The 12,074-nt window shown below is 39.5% G+C and overlaps 2 protein-coding genes across 4 annotated transcripts in view; both read right to left on the bottom strand.

The window, feature by feature from the left end:
* LOC148338152 (amyloid beta precursor protein binding family B member 2-like) overlaps window positions 1-1,719 on the bottom strand; it is a 36,121-nt gene extending 34,402 nt beyond the window's left edge. For both annotated transcript variants that reach the window (XM_088292982.1, XM_088292983.1), the window contains exon 1: window positions 1,413-1,719. The gene's annotated coding sequence lies outside the window, so the exon portion shown is untranslated. The remainder of the gene's footprint in view (window positions 1-1,412) is intronic.
* Window positions 1,720-3,620: 1,901 nt separating this feature from the next.
* dele1 (DAP3 binding cell death enhancer 1) lies at window positions 3,621-11,138 on the bottom strand. 2 transcript variants are annotated; one of them, XM_088292985.1, is made up of 12 exons: window positions 10,955-11,138; window positions 10,119-10,236; window positions 9,418-9,520; window positions 9,013-9,178; window positions 8,739-8,921; window positions 7,564-7,643; window positions 7,381-7,474; window positions 6,563-6,705; window positions 6,067-6,225; window positions 5,883-5,975; window positions 4,726-4,879; window positions 3,621-4,663 (listed from the first exon to the last, which is right to left on the bottom strand). In XM_088292985.1, exons 1-12 carry the CDS (start codon window positions 10,983-10,985, stop codon window positions 4,419-4,421), a joined length of 1,569 nt encoding a protein of 522 aa, XP_088149111.1. In that variant the 5' UTR covers window positions 10,986-11,138; the 3' UTR covers window positions 3,621-4,418. The 2 variants fall into 2 exon arrangements, with proteins under 2 accessions (XP_088149111.1, XP_088149112.1); XM_088292986.1 differs by having other exon boundaries at window positions 9,034-9,178.
* Between the last annotated feature and the right edge of the window lie 936 nt (window positions 11,139-12,074).

Genomic DNA, 12,074 nt, shown 5'->3' with positions numbered 1-12,074 from the left:
GCAGGCATGGATAGCCGCTGCCCCCACGGACCGTCCAGAGAGAAATCATTCAAACTGGATACAAGCAACAAGTATGGGCATAAATACATCATTTACTTGCTCCCTTTTTTATGCTGCACATGCGATACATTGATGATGTCTCTTAATACAAACAAACATGCAATGGATCATTCCAGAATAGTTTCTCTGTCTTTTTGCCCCAATTGGTTAACCTCCTCCCTCCCTAATTAAATTTCAAATAAGTGCACAAAATGCATAAAAATGCACTTGTTGTGTAAATAGCATTCTGAGACAAAAATGCAACCATAGCTGTCGTAAAAGTGATACCGAAATATTACTTTAAAATGCAAAATAACTCTTGAACACACCCGAAAATGACATTTTCCTTTTGTCCCTCCCGTTTGATGACAAACTCAAATATATCTGATATAATATCATCAAATATGTCATTTTAAGACAGCTGTATGGGGATGATTTAATACCTTCTTTGTTATCGTTAAAACATTAAGAAGCATCCTGTTACTAAAACCTTTTTAACCATCCAATGGAAGAGAGAAAAAGGTGAACTATATGACTCAGCAGACATGATACTGCACTGACAATGGACCTAAGGTAAATTCGCCCTTGTCGTTTTCAAATTCTTCAATGTTTTCAGCCAATGTATATAACTATGTGGAACATTTTATTATAAAGGATTAATACAGCAATACTTTGGAAAACAAGTTTTTTTGGTTGCTTGAGTATCTGTGCCAAACATAGCAAAATTAATACGACAAACAAAATATACAAAGAATATGTATACCGTTGTTGGTTGATTTGCTGCTGGACAAATGGAATTAGGCTGGATGATGTTTAATCATTTTTATTTTCTTAAATACATGAAAAATCTAAAATAAATAGTCTTTTTTTAATTTTTTTTATTTCCCCACGATCTGGAATGCCCAGTATGTTCATCCGAAGGCAATCTCCTTAGAAGGCAACCACTTTACAGAGTTAACGCTGACCATCACTCCAATATTGACAGCTGTGCTGGCCAATCTGGGTGGGCATTAAAACGGCTCCTCAAAACAGCAGTCCCAGTTATTACAAGTCACGATGTTGTAAATGCAACAGATGAGCGTGCGAGTAGTCGAGAAAAAAAATCAAGTTGAGAAAGTCAATGATGTCATGGGTGGAGTGTTCTGGATCCCTTCGCCTCACGCCGCCTTCCTCCAAATAAAATCCCATCGCAAATGGCAGTGTAGGGGAAGCATCATTTAAAGCTAAAACGCTTCATCCTGAAATCTACATACAGGGAGGATGCAATGTTGTCTGCCGATATGTGAACAGACGCAGTAAATCTTTCCACATCCGGTGCATCCACCACCCGCCTGCATGGTGCACATCACAAGACCAACATCTTATTTACTTACCTCGGAGCTCAGCCTCTACCCTTGGGGGAACTTGGGTGTATTCCACTCCCACGATACGACACAAGTGAGCAGTTCCCGCAGCCAAGGAACGTCTTTTTAAGAGCCAGTCCGCCCCTATCTGCAGCCGGCCTCCCGCATTTGATCACATCATCCGCCCTCTCCGGTTCCAGATAGCTGATCCTGCTCGGCTGGGTGGCCAGGTTGCGCTTTCTCTCTGCGCCACCACGTCCCGGAGCGGCGAGCGGCGCTGTGGAGCTCCTGAAGTCCCGCAAAAGGGGCAGCCAATCAGCGAAGAGGACGGCCCGAGGATGAGGAAGTGGAGGACGAGGGGGCAGCTGCCATTAAACAACCGGAAAGTCAGGTGGTTCTGTTTTTTATTTATTTTTGTCAAGTGAAGTAATGAAATCACACATCATCGCGGTCGAACGTCACACCCGAAAAACTCGTTAATGGGTTAAATACTGCATTAGATGGATCTATTCAAGACAGTTACCAAGTTTAATATTTGATGTTTTGTCTTGCTAATTTCCGGTAAGAGGCAAGTCGAGACTTCCGCCCACATCATTAGGTACACCTGCACGAATGAGATTCAATGCATAGTCGAATCCTAGAGGTGACAAAACGATCGAAGTATCATTGTAGATACTTGTATAATGAAATATTAAAAGTACGCGTTCTAATTGATGCTATTTACTTAAGCAAAAGCAGGGTGTACAGAGCCGAAATGTATGCAAGTACACAAATTAAAAACTGCAAGTATTTGCTAACATAATGTGAACTCACTAACTTAAAATACAAAATTAGTTAATGACAATAACAGGAAACAATTACACATTTGTATTTTCAGATAAGATGGGACATTTTAGAAAGTAGCTGGTGGTTTAAAGATTGGTGCACGATAATTGTTGGAGCTAAGAACATCAAGCATGTCTCTAACCTTCCCTAATGTGCTTATTTTGGACTAACTTTGTAATTTACAAGTTCAGCTCTTTAATCAATAATATAGATCAAATTCAACATTTTGTTTCGATCACTTTTAGACCAACTGAAACCCATAAAAAAACATTTTTTTTAAGTCCTCATTATTTGCTTTATTACATTTGGGGAGATTACTGAGATTATATTTAAAAAAAAAAGAAAGTATGTTTATAATCTAACCATTGTACAAATGATATGGAATTTAAAGAGTAACATCCACCCATTATCTGAGCCGCTCATCCAAACAAGGGATAAAAATGAATTGAGATATTACTCAAAAGACAAGAACTCATGTTAGTTAAAACTTTATGATAAAAAAGCAAAATATATAAAACATTAAAAATTTCAGACCGTCTGCACCTTTCAAAAAGGCTAGTAAAATCAAACAAGGCTTCCCGTCATCAAACATCAGCATTTCAGCAAACAACACTTTGGTGCTCTATATATGTATTTATGGTGCTTATCTTGTACAGTAGTGGAAGAGTCACGAGGCCCTGCGAGCTGTATTTTACTGTATCTCTAAGCAGACAGTTACATGGGTGTTATTTATAGATATCCTTTTATTGTGCATATGTACACAATAGGACTCTTACAATGCTTCTATTTCCAGAAAGAGTACAAGTCTGGATGCATCCCATAACATGTAATGTGTCGTAAACCACATCTTTGGTTTAAAATTGGCTGTTAATGCAACACAAGGTGGGACAAAAAGGCCTTCCCCTAAGAGCTGACCAAAGGCACCTACACTTCATTTTCCTCACCACAGAATAAAAACATGACTACATATTTACAAGTATGAATAATACTCAAACAGATTTACACATCCCAGCATGTGCACTTGTAACACACACTTTGGGGAAAATGCATGCATGCACTTGTTGTGCACTCAACACAGGTTTTATACAAAAGTACAGTAAAGAGTTCAACTTTCACAATAATTGCCAGATCCATTATATGAAAACTAAAATACTGAAAACACCAGTTCCGCTCTTTTCTGAATCAACAGCTACATACATTTTGCACCTGAAGAAATACATAAATACAATAATTTTAGGTAAATTTCCGGACTTTTGGAAAAAAAATCCACAATCTTTCCTCTGACATTAACTGGGAATTGAGAGTAATTGAATGGATAGGCATGATATTAAAGCATAAATATAAATGTTTGCCGTACGCAGACAGCCATACAGATGAGGAGAGATCTCCATGTGAGGACATCACCACACAGTATTTAATTTTGAAATTGTATTTTTTATCCACTAAATTTGAAGCTTGGTTGTACCTCAAATTTTAATTACGCCACATCGCCATTTTACAACACTCTCACCTTGGGCACACTCAAATAACGCGAAAGGGCTTTGCCTCATAACAGTAAACACAGACAGCTCTGACGAAGGCTCAAGTGTTGGCAGCCGAAACTCTCAGCTAGAATCTGCCCGGTTCGTTCTTTGAATGATGGTATACGCTCACGCACTCGGCCGCTTCTTTGAATCGCAATCACCGACGCCAGAAGGTGCCGACGTGAAAGGTTCGCTAAACATTTTACCAAAAGCTTTGTATTCCGCTGTCATTTTAATAGCAGTGCAAAGTGCATTTTGGGATATTTTTCAAGTCAAGACTTCACATGTCACCAACCAGTGCATTCTTGGTTAAAGCGAGCAGACAATAACATCCAGGTAATCTGTGCCTCCTTGGGTTATGTGTACTTTCAATTAGAATGGGATTTGTGCAACAACCGATGACGCTTTACGAGATCACATGGATGTAACAACGTACATTGAGAAACCGCTACTGTAGACACGGTACTTCAATATTCGAGGATGGATACCATCATATTGGGGGAAGAATACATGCGTACATAGAAAAAAACTAAAGTGCGATTTTGTGGTATGGGGAGTCCAAACTTAACTTTTGTAAATTCCATTTACTTTTTCCTAAAAATTGCCATGAAAAGTTTGCAACTTTGAAAATTCCGACCAATTTTCAACCCTAAACATAATTTATCAGAGCATAAGTAGCGTTTGGCAGTTATCCGACCCCTACCATCCACTGGCAGGATTTTCCCTTCAAGTCTTGGGGATGAAAGTGAAGAGGGGTGGAGGGAAGCACTGGGGCAACATCCATGCTCCCGGTGCTCCAGCAATGAGACAGAAAGGGAAGGGAGGTAGAAAGACTGGTGTCGGTGCGCACACCATTAGCCAGAGCGGATAGCAGCGGCTTGAGCTCCCGGTCAGACATGGAAAAACACGGTGAAGAACGGATGGAACGTAACACTGCAAGAAATGGAGGAAAGTCAGTCACTTGGGCAAATGACACAAGATGCACTTTCACTCACCATTTGTCTGAACGGGAGACGTCAGTAAAAGCTGAGCGTGCTTGTTGCCTGATTGAGCAGCTCGTTTGTACAATTCAGTTGCTGTTCTCAGGCTCTGTTGCACCCCAAAGCCGCTCTCATAGCACTGGCCCAACAGGAGTAGAGCAGTATTATCCTAAACATAACCAAAAAATAAACACCCTGGCGTCATACAAAAGGATTTCATGATCAATTTTTATTTTAAAACTGTGATTTTTTATATAAGTGTATGATGGTAAAAAAATAATATGGTGCCTGTAGACAGCTGGGATAGGCTCCAACAACCCATCCACAAAGTATTTGCTTAATAATAAAATTATATTAGTATCTTTTGAAATAATTAACAGATTCTACCCATGCATGTAAAGTGTTCCTTGCGACAATTCAAATTCAGTTTTTGTTTAGTATCCCCTGAAGATTTTCTCATGTATTTTGGACTTGAGCATTCTCAATCAATGGAAAGATGGTTATATAATTTCAAATCTGTTTGCATGAAACCTTATCTTTTGCTTTGAACATAAATTGACTTATCAGACTATCCATCCATCCATTATCTAAGCCGCTTCTCCCCATGAGGGTCGCGGTTGCTGGAGCCTATCCCAGCTGTCTTCGGGCAGTAGGCGGGCTACACCCTGAACTGGTTGCCAGCCAATCACAGGGCACACAAAGACAAACAAGGATCCACTCACACCTAGGGACAATTTACAGTGTTCAATCAACTTACCATGCATGTTTTTTGGAATGTGGGAGGAAACTGGAGTACCTAGCCGGCGAAAACCCGTAAAGTGAGAACACGCAAACTCCACACAGGAAGGCCGGAGCCGGAATCTAACCCTGCACCTCTGTACTGTGAGGACAACGTGCTAACCAGTCGGGTATCGTGCCGCCTGACTTTATGGACCATCTACTAGTAAACAACAAACATAAATATTGATATACGAAAACGGGGCTAGGCAACTTTCCTCCCCTAAAGCTGCTGTCCTGCCTGTTTTAAATGTTTCCCTCCTCCGACACCCCTGATTCAAATGATAAGCTCGGAACGTCTAAAAACAGTTCTCGAGAAAGATCCTACGAAAAAAATGAGAAGCTGCTAAAGGACTATCATTGTCTAAACTGCAAGCATTTAGAAGGGTGCTCACTTTGCTCTGTGCTGCCATCTGCAGGTAGTGCACAGACTTGTTGCCATCTCTCACTGGCTCTTGGGAGTATACAGACGCCAGGCATAATTGGGCCTGCAGAAGAGTGATTTAGGTAACATCAGATAGAAACAATATCAATTGTTGTTATGACAAACTTTAAAATAAATGTGGTGATTATTCTCACCTTTGTCAGGCCAGCTGCAGCAGCTTTCTCCAGGAGGCTGATGGCGGTGTTCAACTCATCTTCACTCTGGTAACCACTCCTGGTCAGGAGTAGCTTTGCACACCGGTACTGAGCCTGTTTGTGACCTGCCACCGCTGCTCGCCAATAGTAATGGGATGCCTTCAAGTCGTAAAAAGCGGAAAAAGTACAATAGAATAACTTTACAAAGTAAGTAACTAAATTGCGACACTGTAATAGTCAACATATTGTGGCAGTGTTTTTTTTTGTCTTTACACAAAATACGACCAAATATGATTCTTAAAAATCAAATGAAAATGTACTGAACTTTAAACTTTTTTAAATACAAATGAACTATACTCGGGCAACCATTTTGCCCATGGGATTGGCGGTTAACCAGTTCAAGGAGTTTACCACCTCTCGCCCAAAGCGAGCGGGGATAACCTCCAGCTCACTCGTAACCCTAATAAGAACAAGCAATATAAAAAAATGGATGGACCTTCTCTTTATCCTTGCAGACTCCTCTGCCCTTCTCGTAACAGACACCAGTGTTAAACAGAGCCTTGCTATAGTTCTGTTGAGCTGCCGCCAGGAAACATGTGAAAGCTTCCTCGTCCTTTCCATTTTTGGCTCTCTGAAGGCCTGCAGAAAAAAGAGAAACAGCAATCTAGGTGACATCATCAAACACAACAAAGTGCAAAACTCTCCAAGATTATTCTGTTGACATACAGTGCTCCCACACTTTTCACATGACAAACTTGGAACATCGTGATTAGGCCAACATTTCATCGTCCTCTGCCAAGGTGCAGAGTGCAACTCCGCTCACATTAATTAATGAATGTGGCTGTTTACTTTCCGTGTACAGTACTGCCTGCACTGGGCTCCCTTTTTTGGGGGACTCTGAAGAACTGAACGACACATTCGAATTTCTAAATGGTCTGAGTGAAGCAGCGCGCTCAAGTGTATTTCAGAAATTACCCAAGATGAATTAGCGGGTATTTGGGGGGGCAACAAGCGGGCAGTCAAATGGTCATGGCGCCTTGTTTTTTTGCAAAATTACACCCTCCATTAAAAAAAAAAAAAACATTTTTTTTGACTGGTCTGATTCATAAGGAAGAAAAATAGCAAGAAAATCCACAAAATAGCGAGGCAAAAATGCACCAAATGAACTTATGGTGATAAATGAAACTCCGCAATAAAGGGAGTCCACAATTACCAAACCTTGAAGTCGCAAAGGAACACTATACATATTGAGCGTGACAGAAAACTGGCTCGGCGATTCACAAGTAGTCAAACAGTGATGTAACAGATATATACCAATAATGTTTAGGATAATTGGGACGCTGCTGTCCGCCACTTTTTCAAGGTTCCGTGCTGCTTCTGCCAGTTTCGCCTCGCATTCAAACATAGACTGAAAGCAAAACAATAACATTTAGTCTCTCACACACACAAACATGGATGTGAAAATAAAAATGAATTTAATGAGGTCACAGAGTGAACCTTGTCATGAGCATGGCCCATCGCTCTGCTCTCTTCCTCAAAAACATCTTGTGGGCAGGAGACAGACCTATATGAGTCCCCTGTGGAAGAGGAAAAAAAGGAGACAATATTTTAATCCAATTTCACCAAGTCAAAGGGAAGTTTGCCGGTCTTCAAATTAATTCACAAATTGATATGTGTCCCCCCCCCATGCAATTCAGAATTTGTAAATTAAACTATTATCGTTGTCTTTTTTTTGTGCTTTAGTGCAATCTTGGTGCCAAGGAACAATGCTAAAGTGAGAGGAGGATATTCATATAGCCAGCCCATATTCTTGTCTGACGGGAAAGTAGCAATTTTCCACACTCTTATAGTTTGCATTGGTAATGATATAAACCTTTTATGTGGGGCATCAATTACTCTCGGATTGCCACTATGATTTTACTCATTGAAATTTACATTGAAAGTCAGACAATGTGCGTTTAAATTCTAAAGTAAGCAGTATACTTATACACCAAATGATAAAGCCGATGATGAAAAACTAAACGTTAGCTGCACTGCATTTAGGCTCTTACAAATTCTATGTTGCCAGCATTGGGTGAAATCTTCGTATCTCCAAAACCATCACTTTTCAGGAAACCCCAACAAACTACATGAATGTTGAGCCATTAACATTGCATAGTCAAAATTAGAAAACCATTTTCGTTGCTTTAGTATGGTCAATAATTTGTACAAAATAACAGACCGACATCAAGACTGCCCAGCAATATAGTTTTGTGAAGAAATATGAAGTTGCTCAAATTAGGACATAACATAGGAGGTTTTGGGCCTGACGCTAGAAATATGTATCTTTCTATTCAGAGTAATGAGCAGCAGAGGAAAGGGTTTAAAAAGTTAATCATTGCCTATCTGCCACAAAATGGCAGCAAAGCCCTACAATAAGCACCACGGATTTCAAAATAGTTCCTTGGCACCAAACACACAAGATGGTGTTTTCTTCTTCTTCAAAGCAACACTCGTATATTCAACAATTAGTTAGCATGGGTACAAATTGGGGTGAGTTCTTGAACAAATCCCTGATGATTGATTGCAAAAAAAGTAAATAAATAAAATAAACACGGACAAGTAAATCCGCATGTAGTGAATTACAAATGCAAGCAACACTCTGCACTAGTTCTGTGGGTTACTGAAAACACCTTGTAAAGACGAATCAAGACCCAGCGCCTCCTGAAGGTCTGATCTGGAGGCATCAGCAATGACGTGGTTCTGAGCACCGCTGTTTGCCGCAGCATCACTTCCACCACTGCTTTCACTACTCAAAGACTGATTGTGCAGACACAACACTGTCTGTCCTCTGAGGACATCATCATTCCTTGAAACTGAGGAACAATAACAAAAAGGAGATACAATTAAAAAAAAGAAACTGTCATGAGCTTTATAATTAAAACTTTTCAGTAGGGGCAATTCTACTTCCAAAGATGCAGTGCTCACAGATGTCCAGCAGGAGGCGGTAACCACACTTCTGCAAAGTGGGTGCTGTTTTCTGGACTGAAGAAGTTGGACAGGGCTCAGGACCTGAAGAAAAACTGGAGTGGATCCGCCGGCAGATCTGCATGAACAGCACCGCCGTGGCACCCTTTGGATGAACAGAAGCCATTCTCATTAGCGATGAAGGATTGCTAGACGTGCTAACAAATAATCAATGAATACTGACATGCTGTTCACAAAGCAGCAGCTTTTCTCTAAATCTGATCACTTTTTGATTCAAGATTCAATCAGACAGGATAGATAAAGGTACATACATACAGATACATTATTTCGTAAGATTATACAGTGCCACATCAGTGAGAGGTTCCTAAAAAGAGAAAGACATACCCAACCCACTGCATCGAGAGCTGTGTAACTAGGTAGCTCCGTGGAAGTGAATCTAAAGGCCCGCTGTTTCTTCCTCCTCTTGCCATTCTCCTCTTTATGGGAGCTGAATGGCATCAAAAGCAAAACAGAAAACAAAATGTAAATTTTGTAACATACAAGGGGCAAAGAAAAAGAAATGCAGAAGAAGGTATTTGTGTATCCATTTACAACACCACATCCAGGGGTTCTTCTCCCCAGAAAATTTGCTAAGCTGATGTGGAAGGAGGAGGTAATTATTTAAAATTTGGGATTGTATTGTGCACATTGAAGAATTTAACCGCGAAAAGTGTGTAGTTCTGGGAATATGGGAAATACTTCCCAATATGTTTTGGATGAGCACAACAGTTTGAATATGGAATGAGAAAGGTGGGCACATTTCATTTTAGGAAAATATGTTTATTTACTTGAACGGTGTGTTCTTTTTTGCAGCGGAAAATGTGAAATCCTGAAATAATTTCAAATTTTTGGAAAGTGAATATTTATACCATATGATACGCTTACTTTTGTGAATCTTTTAACATTTGAATGGTATGATTTTGTGAAGAAATGTGACTGTGTTAATCAACTAGCACCTCTATTCTTCAAATGCAAGTGCTGATATGGCTCAAACCAAAATAGAAAGCATAAAGGTCAAACAAGGCTTCTTGCATGTGAGACTCTACCTGCTGTCAGAGGAGTTTATAGAGGTGGAGAGAAGAGTGGAGGTGTTGATGACCTCATCTTCTACATGGTGATTCTGAGGGAGACGCAGCGGGGTGCTGGTGTGGTATCTATGCAGCACTGCAATGACACAAACAGAAAGAAACTTTCATTGTGAGGACACAAACCAAAGTTTCAATTAGTGAAGAATTCTGGGGAGTTTCCGGAGAATCCATTGACCGGTTATATTGTTTATGAAGTTGTGAGCGATTTATTTGAGGAATCAAAAAAAAAAAATCTCATGTAATGGTGTCTCAGTATAGTAAAGCATTCCAATTAAGAGTTAAAATCACAACCTCATACATGAATATGTATGAATAAAAATATATTTCATTTCTGTTAAGGAACCATTATTTTAACTACTCAACATGTTTGGCAAATATGCACACCTTTTTTACTTTGAATTTGCACGAAGTCGTAGTAAAGACTAAAAGAAAGCATCGTTATGTAATTTGTCATAAGATAGCGAACCTTTGTTTAATCATGGAATAAATTATCCTCAAGTTTGAATAAGATTGACGCAAGGTATAAGTAGTTTAATGACAGCACAATTTTGATGTTGTAATTGAGCCACTTTCGACACAAACGTCGGCGAAGTAATCATTTCTACATGCATTTTGATCCCGAATATCATCTACGACAGAAAGCAGACAAAAGACATCCTTTGGAGTTATGTAAGATTTGAATACAACACATTAGAAAAGACTTAAGGCGCTTTTAGTGACCAGAATAAACAAGAGGCCAGATGTCGGCGTCGCTCGAGAAGTTTCCAGGTTGGTGCGCTTCACGTTCGTCTTACCTCTCCACGCGAATCCTTTAACCCTCCACATGATAATTCTTCTATCTCACGTGAGCTTCAAACACCGGTGAATTTTCACGTTGACATACTTCGGACTCCGAGCAAATATGTCTTTCTTTCGTTGCAGTGTATGTCCATGTAAACAGATGCACTCACGGATAGTCACGAGTGCATTGTAGGAACCGAGGCGTAACCCGGAAGTGGTTTACATGACGCAATCGAAAATGTCAGGTTGGTGCATAAGCGCCATCTCGTGGTAAAAAATATGATACATAAAATAACATATTTTAAAATTTAAAAGGACAGTAGTGTACTGTACGCATAATACGGACAAAGATCAAAATGCTCAGTTATGACTTTTAAAATGTCCACATACTTAAATTAATGCTTTGTTACTATTGTAGTTTTTTTTTTTTCAGTTTATTTATTTATTTATTTATTTATTTTTTAATTGTAGTAGTTGTAATATCTTAGCAACGTTTTTAATTTTGTACTTAAAGATGCATGCCGCTTCCAGGCAGGATCGTGGAGCGAAACGATGTGTCTTTGAGTTCAGGATAAGCTTTGAACCTTCTTGCCCGGTTGCCATGGTGAGACACCATCAATGTCATCAAGTCTTTCACATGATCTTTTCTTGAGACAGAACCTTTACTTTCACAAATAAAGACTGCTGAGTACTGATTAATATTGGCCCAATCATCGTCTATGATTTGACCCCACCCCCATCCAGACCAGGTTAGCAATCACTCATAGTAGTTTTTTAGTATATTAATTATTAGTTTTTGAGTGTCACTGGAGCCAAGATGCTTGTCATTCTCGACAAATTTTTTTAACACCAATATAATCAGCAGTGTTTTTAAATACTATGATATACTGAAGTCACATATAATATTTTATATTTAAGAGTATAGATTTTGACAAAATGTCAGAGACCAGTACTCAGACACTTGGAATCTTTTTTAAATTGTGGAAATCAGTGAACATCATTTAATTTCATGTGGACTCTTTCAAATTCGGTAAGATCTGCAGGAATGAGAAATCGAAACTGAATTCTTCTGTTTGTACTCACATTTTCTGTGCTTATTTGAGCTGTCACAAATGAGACAAGCTTAATTTTGTA

This window comes from Idiotropiscis lumnitzeri, chromosome 4 (assembly GCF_059441095.1).
Source record: "Idiotropiscis lumnitzeri isolate Australia: NSW breed Sydney's pygmy pipehorse chromosome 4, RoL_Ilum_1.0, whole genome shotgun sequence".
Taxonomy (NCBI): Eukaryota; Metazoa; Chordata; class Actinopteri; order Syngnathiformes; family Syngnathidae; genus Idiotropiscis; species Idiotropiscis lumnitzeri.
This window is presented reverse-complemented; position numbering and strand designations above follow the sequence as displayed.